Source organism: Zonotrichia albicollis, chromosome 1 (genome assembly GCF_047830755.1).
Source record: "Zonotrichia albicollis isolate bZonAlb1 chromosome 1, bZonAlb1.hap1, whole genome shotgun sequence".
Lineage (NCBI taxonomy): Eukaryota > Metazoa > Chordata > Aves > Passeriformes > Passerellidae > Zonotrichia > Zonotrichia albicollis.
The window spans coordinates 113,873,087-113,895,878 of NC_133819.1; the positions used below are offsets into that span (position 1 = coordinate 113,873,087).

The 22,792-nt window shown below is 34.9% G+C and overlaps 1 protein-coding gene across 6 annotated transcripts in view; it reads left to right on the plus strand.

The window, feature by feature from the left end:
- Positions 1-22,792, plus strand: part of SNTG1 (syntrophin gamma 1) — a 318,965-nt gene that overhangs the window by 153,091 nt on the left and 143,082 nt on the right. For all 6 annotated transcript variants that reach the window (XR_012582420.1, XM_074550855.1, XM_074550863.1 and 3 more), the window contains exons 2-3: positions 5,454-5,508; positions 14,536-14,670. Coding sequence is in view for 5 of the 6 variants with exons in the window: in XM_074550855.1 (XP_074406956.1) it covers positions 5,482-5,508; positions 14,536-14,670 (162 nt within the window). In the remaining variant the exon portion in view is untranslated. The remainder of the gene's footprint in view (positions 1-5,453; positions 5,509-14,535; positions 14,671-22,792) is intronic.

The following is a 22,792-nucleotide window of genomic DNA, read 5'->3' on the forward strand; positions in this document are numbered from 1 at the left end:
CAATGTTTTTGTTTCTTTTAAATTAAGTGAAATCAAAAGATGCAGTATAATGTGGAAAGTCTCACTGAATTATTGGCATGAGGCATATTGCCAAGAGCATGAAATTTACATTTGAGTGTGAAACAATTGCCTTGGCAGAGGAGTGCCATTATGTCTTCTATGTGAAAAGTTTGTGTTGAGAGATAATGGAGGGAAAATCCAGACTGCAGTGCCAAATAGTCAGAGAAGAACTTCTCTTTATTTCTGACAAAAGGCACTGTTATTTAGGCAAAGCTGAGACATTTTCTAAGTCATGCCACAGTTCATGCAGCCTCCAGAGCAGTGAAGAGTAAGGAGACATTTAGTACAAGCTTGGGCTCTGATATGTGCACTATCCTCTTTGAAATCATGTACATAATTGTATTTAGACACATCTACTGAATCACCAAAGGGTACCATTGGAAAAGTGAGAAACCAGGCAAAAGACTTTTTTTTTCCTGACAGCGTTCGAGGCTTTGACCCAGAGCAAAACTTTCATGCTCCAGTTTGCCATGATGCATTTCACATAATGACATGCAGCGACAGCCCACTGCCATTTAATATCACTGCTTTGAGATTATTATTCTCCTCTAATGCTTTTTTTCTTTCTGAAAGATTGTGTGTTGTGTTGTTTCAGGACTTTTTGTGGTTTTTTTTGTTTGGTGGTTTTTTTTGCCATTTGCAATAGCTTCTTTTGCCAAGCCAGAACAGACTGGGCAACTCATTAAGCCATTTTGTGGGTGTTTGTTCTGGGGGACACCAGATAATTGTTAATGCAAACACCACTGAATAAACAAACAGAAGCCCCAGAAAATTCATTCAGTTAATAGTGCCTTCTGTAACGGACTATGGAAAAATTGTTGTTTATAGAGTGAATCATTAATTTGGCTTGCATATTAAATAAGCTTGCCACTAAAATAATAAATTATTATTATTATAAAATGCCATATTTGTTTTAACCAGGGTAAAATGAATGAAACATTAAAAACCATGTTAGTTACTAATTGCCAGCTTCAATTCTTTTGAAGCATGAGCTTTGCTAAAAGCTAGACATTTTGTTAAAAAGCTTTGTCAGGTAATTATTTTCCTCCCTGCCAAAGAACTGCACAGGTTTGCTGATTCCAAAGTTCATCTCAGTCTTTGCACTATCAGGTAGATTGAGGTACACACAGCTTAGGGTCCTCCAGTCTCTTGAGCATCCTTCTTCTTACATTAATTTATTAAAACTATAATTCTGTGCTATGGATATACAGATCCCCTTTCATGTACTGAACTTTGTGAGGAGTTGTGAGGAAGTGCTTGAATCTAGAGACTGTCTGTTGCCAGCTCAATGAGAAATTTTTCAGCAAATGAGTCCAATATGTAAATTACTAAAAATCATTATGTTAACTGAACATAAGTAACTCAGTGGTCAAACAAAATTTAATTCAACTGTGCTGGAAAGCAATAACTGAATGAGAGTTTATTAATCTGCAGTTACTCAACTGCTCCTTTGATTTACTGTGGTGTTTGCATGCCTCTGACCACCCTGCAGTACCAAACATCTTGTGGCAACTGGTGGAATGAATTTCGATTTGAAGTAATGCTTCTCTTTTTCCAGAAATATTTTTATTTCCTGTAAAGCAAAAGTAATAGCTATGTTATATGTAAGGATAATGTCTAAATCTATTTTCCCTATTTATAATAGAGAAGTTTTGGGGTTTAGTTTTAATGATTGCTAAAAAGGCTTTGCAGAGTGACAAATGTACGGTTGTTTAATTTGCTAACACACACAAAAGTGATAGATATGGTTTTCTTCAGACATTTTACAATGAAGAGCCCAAAATATTTTGGCAAGAATAGAGGCAGAAGGGCTTCAAAAGGCAAACATTAGTAGTGGACTATTATCATAAGTAGTTGCTGATCTGTGATTTCTGCCTTTGAAATAAGATTTTAGTCTCCTTCCCCATTAACAGTTCAGACATTTCTCAGACAATAAGAATTTGTGATTTTTCTCCATCAAGTAAGACTTGCACAAGTGGTATGCAGTGATATCATATGCTGAATAAAATTTAATTTGATAATGCATAATTTCTGCATACACTTGTTATTTCTGCATACAGTATTGTATTCTTGCTTTGCAATAGTGACCTTGAGAATTAATTGTTTCATACTATCAGAAGTATTTAATTTGGCTTGTGGTATTTCCTACACTTCCCAAAGTATCTCTTCTTGATGTTGTGCACACAATAAATTTTCTTTTTGTTTGCTATCTTATTTCATTATTGTATATTGGAATATTCAATCACCGAAGTACTTTGTGAAATTACATCTATTATACCACTGGAATATGACCTGATTTATTATAAGAAGATCAGAGCATAGCTCAAGTGCTCAGTGCATTATCCTAAATGATGCTCTGTCTCTGAGGACTACCATAGCCCTCATCTTTGCTGTTATGTTTTAGCCATTGATTTCTCTTCAGAACACAAATGCCATAAAAATACTGCTTGGTAATGTTTCTTCAGTATTGAATAACTGCTTTTTCTGCCAAGGAGGTTTCAAAGTCTCTTCCCAACCTGTCTGTCACGCTCTGTTCCTTTTACATGCATCAGCAGAGGTCAGCTAAATAGGTCTGATAACTCAGTTTTGGAGGAGATGCAGATTGCAAGACAAGAGGAAAGGAGGGCAGGTTACTGTTCAAAGCTTGCTTGTTTATTTATCTTTGATTGCAGTGGTTCCCAGCCCCTCTGGAGAGAGGCACACTGCTTTTGGAGCCTTTGTTTCTCTTTGAGGGATACGTGCTGCTCATGCCTCCCTCTGTGCCTGCAAACCAGGTTCTCCCCTGGAGCTGTCTCTCCTCACCTCCTCAATTCAAAGCCACAGGCTGCTCCTTTCTCACATTCTGAAGCACAGTTTGTCCCAGAGCAACCTAATGGTGGGGAGGGGCAAAAAAAAAAAATTATCTAGTCTGAAAGGAACTCCTTTGAGAGCTAGAAAGTTGCTCAGGTGAAAGTGGCTGTGATTTGGAGATGGGGTTACAGGGATTAGCCAGAAGCTTATCACGGATCTCTGTAAGCAATGGATTTCACAGTTTATCATTTTACAGGGTTTTTTTTCAATTACTTAGGTTTATATTTTCTGCCTTTTTTTCATGTGTTACAGGAGGAGATGATTAGTAATCATTGGGGCTTTTACCAGCATAAGATATAACATTTCTGCATGATGCATGCTATGTATTCCTGTAATTTAATTATCTAGAGTGTTTATTTGGGGTATAAATGCTGGAAACAATGACATTTCTGAGATTATTTATGAGGTACTGCACTTTGTAATCAAATCTTCTTTGTGCTGTTTGTAAAACATCAAGTGCTATAAAATTGCTGATAGTTAGGAAAGGAATATTGATAATGGGCTGACATTCTCTGTGCAGCTGCAGATGAGAATCAGTAGGAAATAGAGGGGAGCAGAAGCAGTGGCAGCTGTATTGCAGAGATTAGTTACTGAGATGTTGCCTGCCTGAGAAACACATAAACTCTCTGAAAGGAATTTTTTCTGTGTTGAGAATTATGCAGCTCCAGCTTTACATTTTAGACAGTATTTTATTAGTAAGAATTCTTTTATTTTTTGGGGATAATATGAATATTTCTGAATTAAGTAAATAAATGCATTATACCTAAAAAAAAAATAAAAAAGTAATCATACCGAGTTATAGAAATGAACAGGGTTAAACAAGGTTTAGATCAAAGAGCTGCTAAAAGAGAATGAAAATGGAGTTGTCATTGACTGTGGAATCAAAGTTACCCAAACTTTTAAGAACTTTTATTAAAAAAGCAGAACATAACACAACAGAATGAACTTTTGACTACAGTAGGAATTAGTAACCTGCCATGACTAGGGCCCAAGAAAGGAGAGCACTGTGCATTACTTCAGTTTATGTTTCAAAGATGCTCTTATAGTTCCAGAAGGCTAAGAAGTCCTCAGAATATTTTGCTAAGGTGAGTGAAGTCTCTTTTTGACTTAAGTTTATTTGACTGAAAAAAGAGTTCATAAAGATTATAAGGAAACAAACTTTGTAACACAATGACTGACCCACCAGGGAGAAAGTCTTTGAAACAGTAATAGTGACCTTGGTTTTATGGGCGTTTTTGATAGGAGAATTACAGATACAGTTCGTTATTGGATCTTGCTGCTCCTGTAAAGGTGATAAGGAAGGAATGATGATGGGTCATTTTTAAATTTCTGAATTGTAACCTAGCCAATCTAGCCTATCGCTGCTAGAAATTAGTCTAGAGAACCGGCTGTGAACCAGGCAGAGCTCAATAAATAGAGAACATTAACCTCATATGTGTGCTGTTCAATAAAACTGCACTCAGGCTGGCAAAATAAATCAAGAGACTTAATGAAAATATTTTATTAAGAGGTTTAATTATAACTATTAGGGTTTAAATTTTTGTACTATGTGAGGAATTTTTAATTTTGTTTTAAAGTTAGGCTAAGGGTGCAAATTTTGTGTTGGAACTTTTAGTACTATACCTATACAAGTAATGGCAAGCACATTATTAATGCAAAATAGCAATAGAATACTTGGTGGAGAGAATTTTATTATGGGATTTTTTTTCCCCCAGGCATTGAATGAAACTGCTGTTTTGCCCAGGACTGTTTTTGTCTATCCTGTTACTTATTGATGCATGAGTGTTTCTGTTGCAGCCCCAGCAGCAGGACACTGTTGGTAGCCTCTGCTAACATTCTGTTCCAGTGGCTTTATCACATAAATAAATGAATGCATAAGTGTGCTGTGGATACACTTTAAGTAAAGGCCAGGCAAAGTAATAATCGCAGGATTTGGTGTGACATTTTGCCAGCTCTCACACGTAGTCCTGACTTCTCTAACATTTGTTTTTCAAGTCATAAATATTTCTGGAAAGTAAGCACTCTTTTGAATGGCAGTGGCTTCTGTGGAGAGATTAGGTACATTAATAAAATATGAGATAAAAGATACTGGTGAGTGATGGTTTTTAATTAGGGGAGAAAAGGGAAAAAAGGGCATTTTTAAAAGAGGGTGTGTTCTGAAGAGCAACACTTAATTGCCTATATTTTTGTTACTTTTGAGTATACTCCTACTTAAGAAAAAAAAAATTGGAAAACCTAAAAGGAAAGACATTTACACTTGCAATAAGACAAGTATGTTTCAATGTCCTGTGAGAGGGAGGAGGTGTTGGGAACAGAATCATTCCTTTGATTATATTCAATGAAACCAGGTTGTGTACTTTATAAGAACAGGAACAACTTTTAACATCTTCCTAATCCTGTTGCAACTTTGATCATTTCTCCTTTTAAGCAGTGGCTATAACTGGACCTAGCAAAGAGAAGTGCAGTGGTTCATCTCAAACAGATAACTTTTATGTGTTCCTATACCTTTTTTCATTCTAATGAAGTCTTTCTCTCCATTTTAGACAAATATCACTTGCTGTGTCATAGCACATGGATTTCAGGACCGCCTGTGAAGAGGTAGGATCAGTTTTTTTTCAAATAGTAGAATGAAAATCAATAAACTTTAAATCCTTTTTATATACAAGATACTTTTCTTTTCCCCCTTTTCTTTCCCCTAAGTTTTAGGAATTACATAGTCAAATATAAGTTATTCAGCTGATCATTTCTTGATGGCAGATGGACTTTGTAGTAGAAGATGAAAGAATTTGCACAAGTGTATTCATCTCTAGACCTCACCTCTGTTCCCATTTACCTCTTTAGGCACAATGTAGGTGCAGGCAGCTACATTTTGTGTGAGTTTTACTCTTCTTGAAATTGTTTATATCTGAAAGCCTGTACATGAAGAGAAATGTCAGTGGGACAAGGAATCTGCCTGGTGCTGCTCAGCAAAATCAATGTAGAAATAGGGGAAATGTAGAAATGTGGGAGAAAAGTGGGCAGGAAGAAGGGAAGCTATGAAGGTGACCAAAATGAAAAACAATTCCATTCAGATTTAGTGAGGTAAGAGAGTAATTTTTGCCTAGAATTGATTTCATAATATCAATGCAAAGTACTTCAGTCGCTCTCTACTAGAGATGAGGAAAATTCTTTCTGTGTTTATAATAATTTTCCTTAAAGAAAGCAAATAAAATGTATTTGTAGGCATTAGCAAGGGCATCTTATTTACTCAGTAATTGTCTATGTACAATTGTTTTAATGTGATTTTAACAACTTCAGCAATTGAGACACAGTGAGAACCATTTACAGCAAATTATATAATGTTTTTAATGCATTATTATAATTTAAAAATCATGGCAATTACCTGTACAGTGAAAACCACAAACACCATTTAAGAAGGTAGGACTGGAAACAAGAAAACTGGCTAGAACTTTAGGTGTGACCGTGATCCCATGAAAAAATAGAAGTGAGGGGATTGGAACAGCACTAAAATCAAGAGCTAACTGCAGATATAATCAATTGTGACTTGAGAATCAGTTGGAATAAATTAGTGGAGAAGAGAAAAAAAGCAGAATAAACAACACTAAATCATGACAGCATTCTGGAGCAAGTAGTAGGGTAAAAAAGTAATATTAAAATCAGCCCTGCCTTTGGGAAAGAATACTGTGATGTTTTTTCAAGGATGTTGTTTATCAGGCTTTAATACCTCAGAAGATGCATGCATGGTGTAAGTTCTATAGCAGTATATCCCAGATTATTTGGAAGAAAACATTCTTACTAAACTTGAGGTTTGGCTTTTCAAATAGAGTGTTTTCAGTTGGAAGGAGCCTGCAATGATCGTGTATTCCCATTTCCTAAGTGCTTCTTGGCTGCCCAAGAGATAAAGAATGTTATTAGGTCATTTTGGTATTATTAGTGTTATTATTGTTATTTCTTTTTGAATGCACTTATTCAGGAAAAGAGGAAGATGAGTATTATTTTCATTTTTTTATGTTGTTATTCTTTAAACTCTGTAGACTATTTAAACTCTGAAGACTATTAACTTCACTCTGTGTGCAGCAGACATAATGACAAGAGCAGCCACAGAAAGACAACTTGGCATGAGTCCTGTCTTAGCCTTGACAGTGCAAGTACACTGACAGATCTGTTTCATTCTGTATCTAGTTTCTAATGGGGGCATGGGTATCAAATTTAGCTCTTTAAAAATCTGCTGATTTACAGACCTTCCATGGTAGACAAGGGAAGGAGAGCTTGATTCCACCCATCCAAAAAAACTCCGTGATCTGGAGACTGCAAACAAGAGTTACTGAGAAGTTTTTGATAATGGCAGTAAAAATATTTGTGAAGCATCTTGGCTGTCTGATCTTCCTCTTCCCCTTTTTGTTGCCTTTCATATGCATATCCTGGTGCTGTAGCCACTACACTGCAGGAGAGCTGAGATCACTCACCCAAACTGGTGAATGCAGCTTAGATTCTTGTTGGTGCTTCCATCCTTAGTAATGGTAGTAAATGGCTTGAGCAGGGTTTCAATTAGCACAAAACCATAGATGCACTGAAGCTAAAGCATGTTTTTCATGGTGTCCGTGACATACTCAATTTTTTTCCTTAAATAACTTTTCATTCTAATTAACTGCTGCTCTAGTGCACTGGAGGTCTCTGAGGGAAATTTAGCTCTTTCATAGTGCTGATGCTTTCATGCATCCCTAATTTCTTTTAGTGTCTACTAGTGAGATTTGGTTTGAGACTTGACACTGAAATGGTCTTGTCTCCTTATAGGTACCTGCATGTGCACTTTGTGCCCAAGTTCCTGCAGCAGATCTGATTGGAGCAGTCAGGGTTATAATTATAATGAGAAGTTAAACACTGATATGTAGACAGGTAGAGTTTGTTTCCAATCTCAAAGTGATTTCTAGTATCCTAATTATTATTTTCTCCCCCAAGCATCTTATCTTCAGGCTGTGCTGCCTTTCAAGGCATCTTAAAGTAGTTTTAGTCTGCAGGAAAATAAATAACTTCCATGCTAGACAACTCAAATGGTACTACAAAAAGAGGACATCATAAACACAAAACCACATTTTTAAAGGGAAACTACCTGCTATCTGAAGAGGTGATTTTTTGTTTTTTTGTGTGTGGCTTCTCTGCTTGCTGCTTGGGGGAATTTTTTTACTATTTAATGTTTCATTATTCAGTATTCCATGCTCTTTTCCCTCACTGATCAGCAAATATATGCATTTTTTTGGTTCTTCTCTTTAACAATTTCTAAACCATAAGACTATCTAGCTCCTCTTTTACCCTTTATCCCAAGCTTTTTGAACTTTACAAGAGCATAAATCACAGAGTCACTGGGTTCTTAAAAATGCTCTCCTGTACTCACTTGACCTTTTTCTATATTCTGAAAACTATCTCTTGGAAGATAACCTCAGTCTCTGACATAATACTGTCCTCTGCAGTGAAAGTATCCTTCTGTTGAAATTGAAGACTTGGGATGATTGTAATGCATTAGAACATCTTTCCTTATGATTTCTTTTCTAGGTTCATCTTTTCCATGTACTTTATGAACAAGATTCATTAGCAGCTTTCTAACTTTTTGAAATCTCATTCTTTACTTCTAATAGCTTGGCTTTCCTACCTCCCGCCTCGCCCCTCCCCCCCAGTATAGCATCAAACTTATTTAAGTTAATAAATACCCCATTCATTTCCCTGCTTGCACTCTATTCATTTGTTTTCACAGTAGTGTCCATTGTTTCTTTGAAGGATTCATTTGAATTGGTAAACTGTTTGTCCTGTGCTTTATGAATTCTATAAATGTTCTTGTAGACTTCACAAGCTTTATAATTTGATATGTTCTGTTATTCAAAGGTGTAGTGACCTCTATTTCAACATCCATCTAGTTGGGGTGGGGCTTTCCTGCAACAAAGTGTGTTTTAAATTTTAAGCCATATTTAACTCTGTTGTGAACTTCTTCCTTAAATATCATTATATACTTTTATGGTCTATTTCTAGTCACCTTTATGCCGTTTTCTGATTCACACATTTTAGACTAAGCTGCTGTTTTCCTTTTTTTAATAAACCCTGTTAAATAGCAATACAGTGGATTTCTGGGATTTTTCAAAAATGAAGCTTCAACTCATGATTTAACCTCAAAATCACATGATGGAAAATGACTCATAAGTTACAATATCTGTTAGAATGCAATAGGTGAAGTAAATTTGAAGAAATATCCATGTTCTCACAAAAGGCTTCAGTTTTACATTACCTTACCTCTTGGGTTCAACTCCATGGTCACAGTAAGCTCATTAGCAACTCAGACTTCAAAATGGCATTTTACAGTGTCAGAAAAATAAAATTTTCTCTCTGAAAAAGTACCGTAGCTTATTAAGAAGCTCATATATGCACATATTTATGTCAATATGTATTTTTTTCCAAATGTCTAATTTACATTTTATATTTCAGAAGGACTTTCTTTATAAGAATTAATTCTTTCAATAATATCACTTAGAAAGAATACTACAGCAAATACTTACCTGGCAAATACCTGATAAATGTAATTAAAAGAAGTTCAAGTCCAAATTCAGAATTTTTCTGCAGTTCTTTAACACTGGAGTGTACAATTCATATGCAGGAATGAACTTGCTGTCCCTTGGATTGGAAAGTGTTGGTATCTGATTGAAGAGACTCTGAGTGACAAGCTGAACACATCCCTGTGTGTCTGGGCTGCATTCCAGTTTTTGACAATATAAGGGCTTTTCACTTAAGCTAGGAATACCTCCACAGAATATGTAGCTGGACTGTTTAAAAAACATCCCATATATGGTTCTGACACATATTCCTGCCTCTTGAATCCATTGCTATTACCTCCTTAAATCCAATGCCATTACCTCCTTAAACCTCTGATTGAATTTCCTTTCTTATTATTATACTTACGATTATGAAGCAGTGACAGGCGTATTTCCAAGTATTTAGAGGTCAGCCTCAGTTCAAATAAGCATCCAAAAGGGTAGATATTAATCTGAAGGAGCTAGGTACACATTTAAGGCAGTTTTGTAACCCATTTTCCTTACTGCTATCATGTTCTTGATAGTAGAAATAAATTTCAAGGCTTAAAACCAAATTGCAGAGGCTTACTTTCTTTTAGGACATAACAGTCAAAGTAGGAACTAAAAATCCAGGTCACCTTGCATAGAAAATGTGCTGAGTTTTTTTTTTCACCCCACTCTTTCTTGCTTCCACTTGTTCATGGACTGAACTATTCTGGGATATTTCTTAAAGTCTTCCTGTTGATATGAAACTATGAGAAGCAAAGGTAAATAATTTTTTTTATTACTGTAGGCCAAATACATAGTAGCAGAATGGACAAGATATAGCCATGTCTTGAAAGCTACAAGTATTTAAAATTGCCTGAAAGACTGAGAAACTCTCCTTGAGAAAAAAACATAGGAAGTAAGCAAGAAAAAATAATGACAAGAAAAATAACCCAAAGACATAAAATGAGAAAAAAAAATTCAACAGAAAATTTGCAAACATACTTGTATAAGCTAGATAAATTTAAAAAAAAAAATTATTTTGGAAGTTCTGCATGAAGTTACCTTCTAAATCAACAGGTAACTTTAATGGTGTTTCTCCTGCAGCATTTATTTTGCTATGTGTTTTGTAGGTTTCCTGCTGCTAGAATAAATATAGGAGCTGTAGTTTTCATGTGTATTTTCCCTGAAATTAATTCTTAAATATTTGTGAAGGTAATTTAACAAATGTGTTAACAATTTGTTTTGGTATGTAAAATTTTCTAAATTCCTTTATGAAAGGAATCTTTAGGCCAGATCTTTTATACAGCCCCTGTGGACAACGTGCTGTAAGTCACGATATAATTTTTAAGTGGCCTTTTTTCATTGCCTTGTTGCCAATAATGATCAGAGTGTGACCATATTCTCACAAAAGAAAAAAAATTTCTCAGGAAAAGCAGTCTGCCTTAAGGGCTCTGCCCACCTCTACTGTTCTCTGGTAGTGACCTGAAGTGGAAAGTTCACCACAGACTGGTGTGATGAAGCAAAGGGAGATAAGTTTTCAGGCCCTCTTGTAATTATATCAGTTCAGGAACTGTAAGCACCTCCCAGGACATCAGCTCTTGCCTCATCAGTGTTCTTATCTAACTCGGCTTGAAACTGTGTGGAATGAGAAGACAGAGGCAGCCTTGTGTGGGTGCAACATTCACTGCATCTGTTACTTAGGTACCACTACCTTCCTTCATCACTGCTTTTGCTGGAAGCCACAGGCTCTTCTCTCATGTGGAAACCCTTTCACTATTTCCAATGCTTCCATATGTACTCCTTAACACACCTCCTCTGCTTCATAAAAATGTGCAACTTCAAACACTCAGTTTTCTTCCCATCTTTGCAGCACAGGAGCCCAACTCTATAAGTAAGGTGATGTTCTTGGTGATTTGGGCTCAGTCAAGGTTTATTGGCTTAGCAAACTGTTATCAGCTGAGCTCTGCTTCCCTCTGCATGTTTGCTGTGAGGTGATGCAGTGTACCACATGTTTGAGCACAAGAGGATGCCTTGCATGGCCCAGCAGCTCAGCCAGTGTGCTGTTTGTGTTCTGTTGCTGTAAGACAGGAGTAGGGCTCAGCTCTGCCAGCGACACGGGAGAGGCTTGGAGGGAAAAGTTTTAGCGCAGCCTCACATGGAATATCTTAAAAATCGGTGTCAGGAACAAAAGCCAATATCAGCCCTAGTTCTGCACTCCCACACCTCATGCACACAAATACACACATGTGCACACCATCTAAGCTCAAAATATAAGAGAAGGCAGGGCTATAGGCTATACAGCTGATCAGAGTAATTTTTCTCAGGCCACATGAATAAAAAATGTTGATGTGTGCAGCAGTCTACATGAAAGTACATACACAGGTTGTCTTCCCTAATTTCCAGCTTTGGAACAGGAACTCACATCTTTATTTTACTCAGTTTGTGGAATACATTGAAGGGGGTGAGTGAGAGCAGCAAGAAAGAGGTTTTAACAGACAAAAAAGAAACAATTTAATTCCAGTCTTTGTTCTCAAGGTCTTCTTTTGAAGTTAGCTAATGAAACTCAGCTACATGCTTCTCTTTAACATGGTTAATGCAGCTGTCAGGTTGGAGAGGGAAGGAGCTAGTATAATTGAAGATTTAATTTTGAGCTGTATTGTAAACTAGCTTTCATAAAACCTAACAACAGTAAAGTGGTTCATTATGTTTTAGAATGTCTGATGTAAATAAGGTCTCTGAGTGTGTGTGATCAATCTTTCCAAGGGCCAAAATATTTTGCTGTTCCCAAGCTTGATTTGCTTGTTCAGGCTGAATAAGATCAGCACATATGCATTTAGAAACTGACTTGAATTTTAATTTTATTATAATGTCTAATTTTCCCTGCTGTGGTTGCCACTAATTCCTACAAAGTAGCCCCTCAGCTTTTGCAGAAAGACTCTAGAGATTTTATAAGGTTATTGACCAAATCAGAAACGTGCCATCAGGTAAGGCAAAGTTACTACACCCAGTGTATGAAAGAAAGAATTTATTCTATTGCCAGTTATCCAGGGAGGAGGAAAGGCATATTGCAAACTTTGCTGCAGAAAACAGATGTTTTCTAACTTTTAGTCCCTTTGTTTGACCATAATTATTTACAATCTACATTTTTTAACTTCCATTGACACTTACTGCTTCATTCACAACTTCAGGGAGAGAGGAGACTCTGTAAAGGAGTAATTCCAAGGACATGACTACTCTTTATTTTAATGTTGTAACATTTTATGTATGATATGAATGAATTTTTCTGTGGTACTGAAAATGTAACTCCTGTGATCCATTTATTTTGTCTGTGTACATTAATCAGTTTCTGTCTTATCCTGTTCACAAAAAACAACCCCCAAAAAAGCACCTTAATATTAGAAAAATGGTGTAGGATGAATGTTGACCAGAGGTTCGACTGACCTCAATGTGAGTTCAATGCATAGAGCTTTTAATATTTTTCTTCTTCTTACCTGGATTAAAAAGAATAAAAACAATGTCAAAACCACTTTCAAAGTCATGATTGAGTTATATGTATTTGCTCCTGGTATCCAAGAAAAACAATTTTCAAAGTTTGAGTGTTGAGTATGGAGCAGAAGTGACAGAACAGTTTGTCAGTGGAGAACATTATATAGAGCTATTTAAAGACTGTCCTCGACCTTTCCACCTCTTTTAAAACCTTGTGAGAGAGATTTAAACTTCTCTTTTGCCAGTGGCCTACTGTCAGTTCCATATTTGTGTTTGTTCTCTCCATGCTATGGATGTAAGAGCACATTATGGGGAGATCTTCCAAATCCTCTTTTAAACTCTTGTCTGAAGAAGAACTCTGAGATTCAGCCAGGTCAACCTTGGCACTTAAAGTTCAGAGAAATACTTTTCTTTCCTTGATCTCCTCTTAAGCCAACTTTTTACAGTTGTTGGATTGAAATCTGAACTCTGTGAAGATGGTGAAGGTTTTATTATTGGCACTGATGAGTCAAAGGTTTTCAATACTTTCTAGATGTGAATTTTCATCTGAGATACATATGTATATATCTATATATCTCTATATATATATATATCTATGAAAATACTTAGGCTGATAAATTACTTGTAAGGAAAAGGTTTTAGATTGTTTGTAAGCAGGATTCTCATATTAAAAGATGTAAATATTATTCATATTATATATATATATATACACACACATACATATACATATTAATAATATGTAAATATATCATATTAAAATCATCCAGTAGGAATTTCGTCCATTGATGACATGTTACAAAGAGTGCTATTTTCAACATAACCTTCAGGGGAAATGAAATACTGATGGTACTTTAATGTGCCAACTTTTTCAGTGCTCACTCTCTCATGTATAATGCCCCAAAAGATAGTAAAAGTAGGTGCTACCACAAAGGCACTGTTGATTGCTGGAAAATAATTTATTATATATTGAGGAATCCTACAGAATTCCTGATCTTTAGCTACGAGTGTAAAATATAGAAATGGAGCCAGAGCTAAGTTACTACAGGGAGTTTTGGTCATTGATTTATTTTCTCTTATTCTTAGCTCAGCATCCTCATTTGAAAAGGACCATAAAAAAGTTAAATCAATATTGTATTCACAGAAAATAGCCCAAAACGGGGTTCATGTAGCTGTTGATACTCACATCTGGCTCCTTTGGAGGTGTCATTGTGTGTGTTTCTGTGTCAAAAATGGTGTAATATGTGGGGGACCAGCTTTTATTTTGTGTCCAAGTGGGGTGTTTCATCATTTAATGAAAAGATGGAAAGTAAGAGCACAGCTGATTTGAAGCAATTTGGAAGGAGTTTCACAAAATCATCATGGGTGAAATAGCACCTTGTTACTGCAAATCTGCCTTTAATATTTACTACTGTAACATTTGTTCTCTTGTAGTCTAAACACAGTAAATACAGTGATCATTGAAAATAGTTTTGGGTTTTTGTTAACATGTTTATGGTGACTGTACCTATCTATTAAGTATTCTTATTCAAAATATCACTTTTAACAATTCTAAGTGCTAACTGAAAACAACTTTTTTTCTTTATTCCCTCCTTTGAAGACAAAGACAGGGGTTTGTTTGCTGCAGGATGGTAACCAGGAGCCTTTCAAAGTGCGACTGCACTTAGCCAAAGATATTTTGATGATCCAGGAGCAGGATGTGATCTGTGTGTCTGGTGAGCCTTTCTATTCTGGTGTAAGTAGTTTTTATTTCTTCTTTAAGATGTTCTTTACAAAGAAACAGTGCTGTGTGTATGTGTGTGCGGGTGCATACTCTTTATGCATTTGCTCCCATGGATTGGTATTTCATTTTGCACTGTTAACACTAAGTGTGTTTTAGTGCTTCTTTTGTGAGTAAATATTAGCAATACTCATCTGAGAAGCAACAAGGAGATAATAAGGCATATGCATGACTGCAGCACTGTTTCTCTTCTCTCACCCTTGGGTATTGGAGCCAGTGAATGTGGGAGGAATGACACGAGCAGTGGTTTTTGCAGGGAGTACAGATACCTCAAAGTACCTATATCGAAGTATTGTCTGTGGAGTTGATAAGATAATTGTGTCAGGGCTTTGCTGGTAGAGGAGTTCCCTTTTATCCTCTGTTGATTGAGTTCCTTCCTGTAGTAGGCCAGCACTAGACTTCAGAAATGCTGTGGGAGTCACTATCTTTAACAGCATGTCATGTTAACAGAGATGGAACAGAGGGATAATGGGCTTTATGTATCACTGTTTTTACCTGATGTGTCACATTCCTTATTTAAGCATCATATTGAATTTTGTGCATGAGAAACTACAATTATTTGGAAGATCTGTAAAATTTTATGCAGAATAATACCGTAGAGTTTAGAGCTATTGTAATGCAAAGTTTTAATTTAATATTAGTAGATAGGTACAAAAATAATAGAAAACATTTAGTATTAATTTCTGTAGACATTTTTATAGATACTGTAATTATATTTTGTAGAGATCTCCCTTTAAGCTAAATAAAATAATCACAGAATTTCATGTTAAATCTTGTGAGGCATAATAGTGTGATATCTGTTCATACAAATGTTTTGTTAATGCTATTATGTCTGGTTTATTATTTAATTGCTGCTGTTGCCACCTACTTGCATCTCTAAACACAAGCACAATAAAAAGATAGAAAGCACAAATCAAAAATAAATTGGTAGAATGTTAGCAGTGCAAAGAGTGTGAAAGATTAATGAAAAAACGTATCAAATTATCCTTCTCACGGTTATGAATATGTCAAGGTGAATTCTTCGGAGCTTTTCTCTGAAACAAGAGGAACACATTGCCTAGAGTCTCCACAGAGTCTGGGTTTATTTGCTTGACAAATCTGACATTAGCTTCTGACTGTTTCATGCTGAACAAAGGCAGTTTGCTAATACAGATCTGTATCCTTTATGTGGACTATGGATGCTCCTTTTACCAATCAGAATCTCATGTTCTTTAATAGACAGGATGTCCAGCAGCCAGGATAGAAACAAGTTATGAGTTTAAGCTCAAGCTGTAGTTGTTCAATTAGCAACGTACACTGTGGCACCATTATTTCACCAACACCATTCTGACTTTATTTATTAAAAGATTTTATCACTCAGAAATATGACTTTCATTATTCTGCTGTAATATCTGTAATATCCTGCTGAACTTGTTATTTAAATGTCTTCATGAAATGCATATTAATTTTTTTCCCTTTTCACAGCTAGGCTTTCTCTTACAGTATTTCTCTCCTTAGTTTTGCAAAGGCTATGTAGAAAATAATGGATTATTTGCTTCCCCAGTAAACTCCCCCATGTTATTTGCATATTAATGCATAACTCATTAACTGATTGATTTTAGTGTGTTGATGCAGAGTTTATTTTCCTGGCAGTGTCATTGTTAGTGACTTTTGAGCACTTTACTCTGATTTCCTTTAGAATTTAGACTAGTTTTTTTTACCAGTATGTTCATTCCAAATAAGGATGATTGGCATTTCACAGACAGCTAACTGTCCTTTTGTCACAGGTAATTTGAATAATTTGGAATCATGTACCTTGATTGTATACTATAATCACAAAAGTCCCACAGGCTTCCTTTTTTGTTTTTTTTTCCTATTTTTCCTCAGTTTTATTCCTGATTTATTAGGTTTAATTTGTTTGTTTGCTTATTTTTCCTATGTTTTACTTTGTTTGGTTCATTTTGTTCTGTTCTTTCTGTTATTCTAGATAACTGATTGCATTTATGTTTCCTTTACCTGAATTCTACAAAGCAAGGGATTTCATTGGCAACTGACACTTAATGCCTCAGAGAATGAAATCTTTAAGCATAAAAATAAAATTTGTAAATGAGGAACAATAGTATTGCTAAATTTTACAGACAAGTAGCTACAGTAAAAGTAATTTTTAATCTGTTTAAATAAATAATCTTTAAATAATGCAATTATAAGGTTTTGCTTTATCGCTGCTGCACTGGTATGGAACGAAAGGCTATTACTGTGTTTCTAGTTCAGAACAGTGTCTCTTCTGTTTGTTGAGTCTGAATCAATTTGCATGCTCCTCTGTGTAGGACACTCTTTAAACAGGCACTTAACGTTCCAGCAGCATCCAGATCTGCATCCTGTGGAATAATCTAAATAAAATCAATGGCTCCTTAGGAATGAAGTGCTGTTTAATGTGAGTGTATGGGATAAGGAGCTGGTTCTTAATTTGGAACACTTCCTTTTGGTGTTAGACTGTTCTAGTTTCCAAAACTAGAGAGGCGCAAAGAAACATTGTTTCTTCTTTTGTTGTGTACAGTTTGGAGTAAGAAAATAAAATTCATAAAAGATTATAAGCAAAATAAATAGTGTTATACATTAAAAAAGAAAAGCATCTGTTTCTTTAATGGGCTGAAAAAACTAATAAGCATTAGTGAGGGTTCTGCAGCAATTGTACCTATAGCAATTCCATACAGCATCAACCATCATTCAAATGATCATGGACTACATCTAAATTTGAGCACGGTTGCATCAATAAGTATTAAATATATTTCTTTTTGTGTGCAATAAGAAAGTCTTGCTTTCCAAGAGAAAGTAGTGTAGCAGGTCCAGCATTATGCTGCTAGCAGATATCCAATGCAGATTTGAGCCCCAGTGCAAATGGCCAAAAGTGGGATGAGAACATACTGTGAAACTCAAAGTGTAGAAGGCAGTGTTATTACAAATCCAAATTAAATCCTTGCCTGTAGAGAGGTTTTATGTTATGGACAGTGTATGCCTCAGTTGGAGTGGCTTGTGTTGGAAGATAAGACTGCTGTCCCTTAGGTCAGGTACAACCTTTTTCTCTCAGAGCAGTTACTAAATGTCCTGAAAAGAGTTGAATTGAACCATGTAGGAACCTCATCACTATTTATGGCAGAATTTTAGAATATCTTTATCTATTCTTTTGAGCATATTTCTTTAATTATTTGAAATTATGCTCATAAAAGTTTGCTGTATGGTGGTCCATATAAGAATGTGCAGTGAGGCAACTTCCACTCTTTTTAGACAAACATTTAAATAGCCTGGACTAACCAGAATAGCCTAATGCTGAACTTGGTGAAAATTATGATGGGAGAGGAGATAGCCTAAGGTATGGCATATCTGAGGTAGATTTGTTCCTGGGAAAGGTTTTAATATTTGCCATTCCAGAATCAATATTTTTATTTTAGAGTTAATCCTCACAGTTTCTATTACCTTTCATGAACATCTAAAATTCAAGGAAAAGGATTATTGTGCTATATTAAGATAAGCAGTTTATCTGTTTAGGAAGCTGTGGATTTTTGCTTCTTTTCTTTAATAAATTTCATTCATTAATTGTACTCAGAGTTTTTTCTACACATAGAGTCTATGTGCATGTGAGATCCATAAATTAAGGATATGACAATGAACCATGTGACAGAATGGATCATTTGAATCAGCTACTCTTTTTTCTAAAAGAATCAAAATAAACTGCAAGCAGCTGGCAAATTGTTAGCTACCAGGATAGTTTGCATTTCTACAAAATATTCTTAAATATTCTTTTAAAGGGTCATAGATTTTACAGAATACTGCTAACTCACCTGATGATAACGTACAGATGAGTCACATCTCTTTCAAGTAATTTATTTCTATGATGCTGTATAGTAAATGCATTAATTAATTGAAGATCAAGAAGTTCTTTTAGTGGTTTGATTTTTTAATTAAACATCTTTGGGGAAAATTTGTGTGAAGGTCAATCATAATTCAATACTAATAAAAAATGAGCGAATGGGTTTTTTTTTTTTTTGTGAATTGACAGAGCAACAGCTCTCGGAGCACCATGGCATTTGTCCAAGCTTTTAACTGAGTTTGATACAATTGTATCTAAATGAAGCCTATGGACTGTAAGTGGTCTTGTGATTAAAAAACTATCAATAAACACCTTTACTAAGACCAGGATGTAACACTGTCTCAAAATGTTGCACTGCAGCCAGATCTGTTTTCTGATAATGTAAACCACACTGTCTTTTTTTTTTTTACTGGAAACATAAAAAAAAATTAATTATGTCTCACTTTTAGGGTTGTCTGTATGCTATTGTGAAATCAAGTGCTGAAAGATTCATAAATATGTGCAAAGCCCATAAAGTATTAAAAAAATGTTATTAGAGATTTTCTAAATTTTTTAGCTTTGTATAAAAAAAAAGTCTTTTAAATTAAAACTTTACACAATAGATTTTTTTTATTTTTAAAATTTCAATAATTAAGTTATTAATTTTTAAGAATAAATTTAAATTCAAAACACATCATTTAGGGATGACATGCCTGAGAAGTCACATTAAGTTAGTACATTTTCCTTGCTTGAATATTTAATTTTTTTGAGATTTTTTTTTTAGAATTAATTTTTTTATATGTTATATTGGATCATTCTCTTTTGAAATTTATGAATTTTCTTGTCCTATATTTTAGTTGTGCTAAAAAAGATTCAAGTAACATTATCATTTTAATGAATAGAAATAGAAGGAAAAAAATCAAAAGCTTAAAATCGTAAATTATAGTTTTGACTTATTTTTTCTATTGTCTTTATTTGCAATTTTGATTCTGATGTTTGATTGAATATTACAACTAATGTCAAAATGGAACTCCGTGTCTTGTAAAGAATTGCAAATATGTGCACAGATAGGTCACCTTTCAAACACTTTGCATTCTTGTTACCTTCACAAAGCTACCAGTAAGAATCTTTGGGTTTTTTTATCTTTTTGGTATCTGTCAGCTATTCAGTGGAGTGAATCCATTTTTTCACTGAAGTCGTCAAGTATCCATCAGATGGGGGCAACTTTTTTCCCCTGCCAATCTGGACAGCTTTAAGTGACAACCTGACAGATGTAAATATGATTATTTAGGGAAAGCCTAAGGCAGCTTATTTTTCTGCAGCTACTTAAAAGTAAAAAGCATAGCAATCAGCTGAAGTTAAAAATGACATTTATAATGCCAGATTTGAAAGAAAATAATGACTTTTCCTCATTGGAAGAAGGCTTGAAAGAAAGAAAAATATTGCAAATCAGAAAAGACTCAGAGAACCTAAAACATTGATAGCAGTGGAGGATGTAAGGCAGTAGCTGGAAACTACAGAGAATGTTCCTTACAAAACCTGTTGGGAGTTCAGATCCTGACCATGGGTTTATAGGTTTGTTTCTCTTTTATTTTTATACTAAGAAATGCAGTATTTCTGAAGTGAGACAATTGTATGAGTGGAATTTTATAAGTAGATATTTAGGTGAGTGTTTCAGCTTTCAAGCGTAGGCTGCTGGACCAGAAACATTTTGAAGTATGAAGGGTTGAGAGCTTTTTTTTAATTCTAGTCGCTGTTTACAGCCTGCATGACACTGCTGTGTTTGCCACCCTCAGTTTCCAGCACAGATGCAGAGGAAGGGGGATTTCCAGTTGGCCAGGCAGGTTGCAGCCCTCCCTTACTGCCAGGCTCCTCCAGTGGCACGAGGAACTGAAATAATGAGACAAGCTTCAAATGCCACATGATGGAAGTTGGTAGCTGATGAGCAAGTGTGCTGGCAAACCTTGTTTAACACTATTAATTCAAATTGGAAATGTGGCTGACCTGTGTCCTGTGTCCTTTACACTCAGAATGAGTATGAAGCCTGCCCAGGTAAATTAATCCAAAGAAATGTCACTAGGAAAGAGCAAAGCATTATCAAAAAGAGGACTCAGTGAGTCCTCTTGAAAATGTATGTAAGGATTCAATAAAATTTTAAAAATCTACATTATATTTTCTTATTTCAAAGTTTAGTAGGATTACTAATAACTGATAAATTATATGAGAGTGTGACCTTGAATGTATTTTGGCATTAAATGTTACCAGGTTGATCTATGAAGTTGCTGCCAATGTACTGATTTTATCTTTATACAATTACATTTTAAAATTTATGTTCTAATATTTTCCTCCATTTTTTCCTCCTGCATCTTTCCATGTCACTGTACTGTTGTAGATTCCTCTCCATGTCTATTCCTTTTTCCTCCACCTCCTGTTTTGTGCTGCAAACCTTTCAGCTTTTTATCATTTTCTTCCATATGTAAAATACCTTGGTCTGTCTTCTAATCCTCTGAAAAGAGAAGTCTTGTTTTCTGTCTGTACCTAGACAAACTAATTCTTTATACCTTTACTCTTGTAAGATGAATCTCCAGACTTACCAGATGAATAACCGCACACTGGGAATAAGGTTGAGAAATGGTATATTTTAAGTTTCACATGCTGTTAACTCAGTTTTGTGAAAATTTTTGAAGTTTCTTCATCCTTTTGTTCAACATGTATTTGACTTCTTTCATAGAGACACAGTATTAGATTATTAGAGCCCATTAGATGACTGCTTTGTATTATACAAGATAGATAGTTTGAAATAGTAGCTAACAAAATATTTTTTAAGAGTCAGTTAAGTAACTATAAAATTTCTTTTGCATGATTTACCATTCAGTATGAAATACTTGAATTTTTACTCTGCTCCAAGATGTAACTTAAAAATAACATTAACTCTTGACTAAATATAAATAGTTAATGATTATCTAGGATTCTGTTTTCCTTTCCTCTCTGTTTATGTTGCTCTGTGCTCGCATGGTCATTCTGCACTTCTCATCTTACATAACGAAGACATTTATGTTCCCCAGAAAATCATATAGATTTTAAGAAATATTAGTATTTCTTTAATGAAAGCCTCAAAAACATTGTTTCTCTTTCACTGCATAGCTCTGAGGAAGAATTTTTTTTTTTTTTGGCAAAACTCTTTGCTGTCCTTTCCAGTCAATTTTCTGAGACACATGGAAAGTGCTGACAGCATGGCAGCAGCTTTGTGTTTTTCAATAAAATAACTACTTTTGTTCTGTTCCAGGAAACAGCAAGAACACTACTCAGAATCTTACTTTTAAGAGTCCTAGGAGCTCTAACCTTCCTTCTGTTTCACATCATGTAGATAACAAATGTGAAAATGTAATTACAAGCTCACAGAACACTTTGTGTAGTCTTAATAGTGAACTAAGTATCTTTTCATCTCAACCAAGTTTTATTTTGTAAAGTTGGAAATGAAGTTGCTTTTGGAACTTGCAAAACCACGGCAAATGCATGGAATATCATGTGATGCAAAAAGAGGGGAACACATAAAAATATTAATAGAGAATCAACAGAACATCAGTATTTTTAACCTGAACAACAAAATAGTCAATCAGGATACTTAGAGCACTTTGTCACTTGTACAAAATTTTTTTGCCTCCAGAGTTCTTGCTGTGTTTTATTAATGAATAGTTCTAAATCTTTTTAAGAACTTAAAGCTATTAGACCAGAGAAAAGCATTTTATTATTGTTATTGTTCACTTGAAATGCTAATTAAAGACATCAGAACAAAATAATTTACTTCAGATTGCTGGTTAAATTTATTTTGTGCATTAACCATTACAGTAAAAATACTTTACATTAAAATCTATTGCTTTGCTGACAAGCTATATTCCATTCACCTGGGTTGAAAATGACACTGAAAACTAAACTTGATTAAGGGTCTTTGAAGGTTACATGAAATAAATCATGTGCAAATCAAAGGGTAAAGCTTACTTAGACAAAGGAGTTTTCTGCCAAAACATTTCAAAGCAAGTATCTGTCATCAAAATACTGTTTCAAGTTACTTTGTAAGTCAAAAGGGAGGGATTTATCTTTTTCAGGCTAAATTTGACATCCTGCCTCTATATTTGATGCAGTTGATTAATACCTAATTTGGACATCTGCTTTGACCCACCAATATTGGATATGTTTATTTTTCTTTATCGATTACAAAAATTTATCAATTACAAAAGTAAACTTGCATTG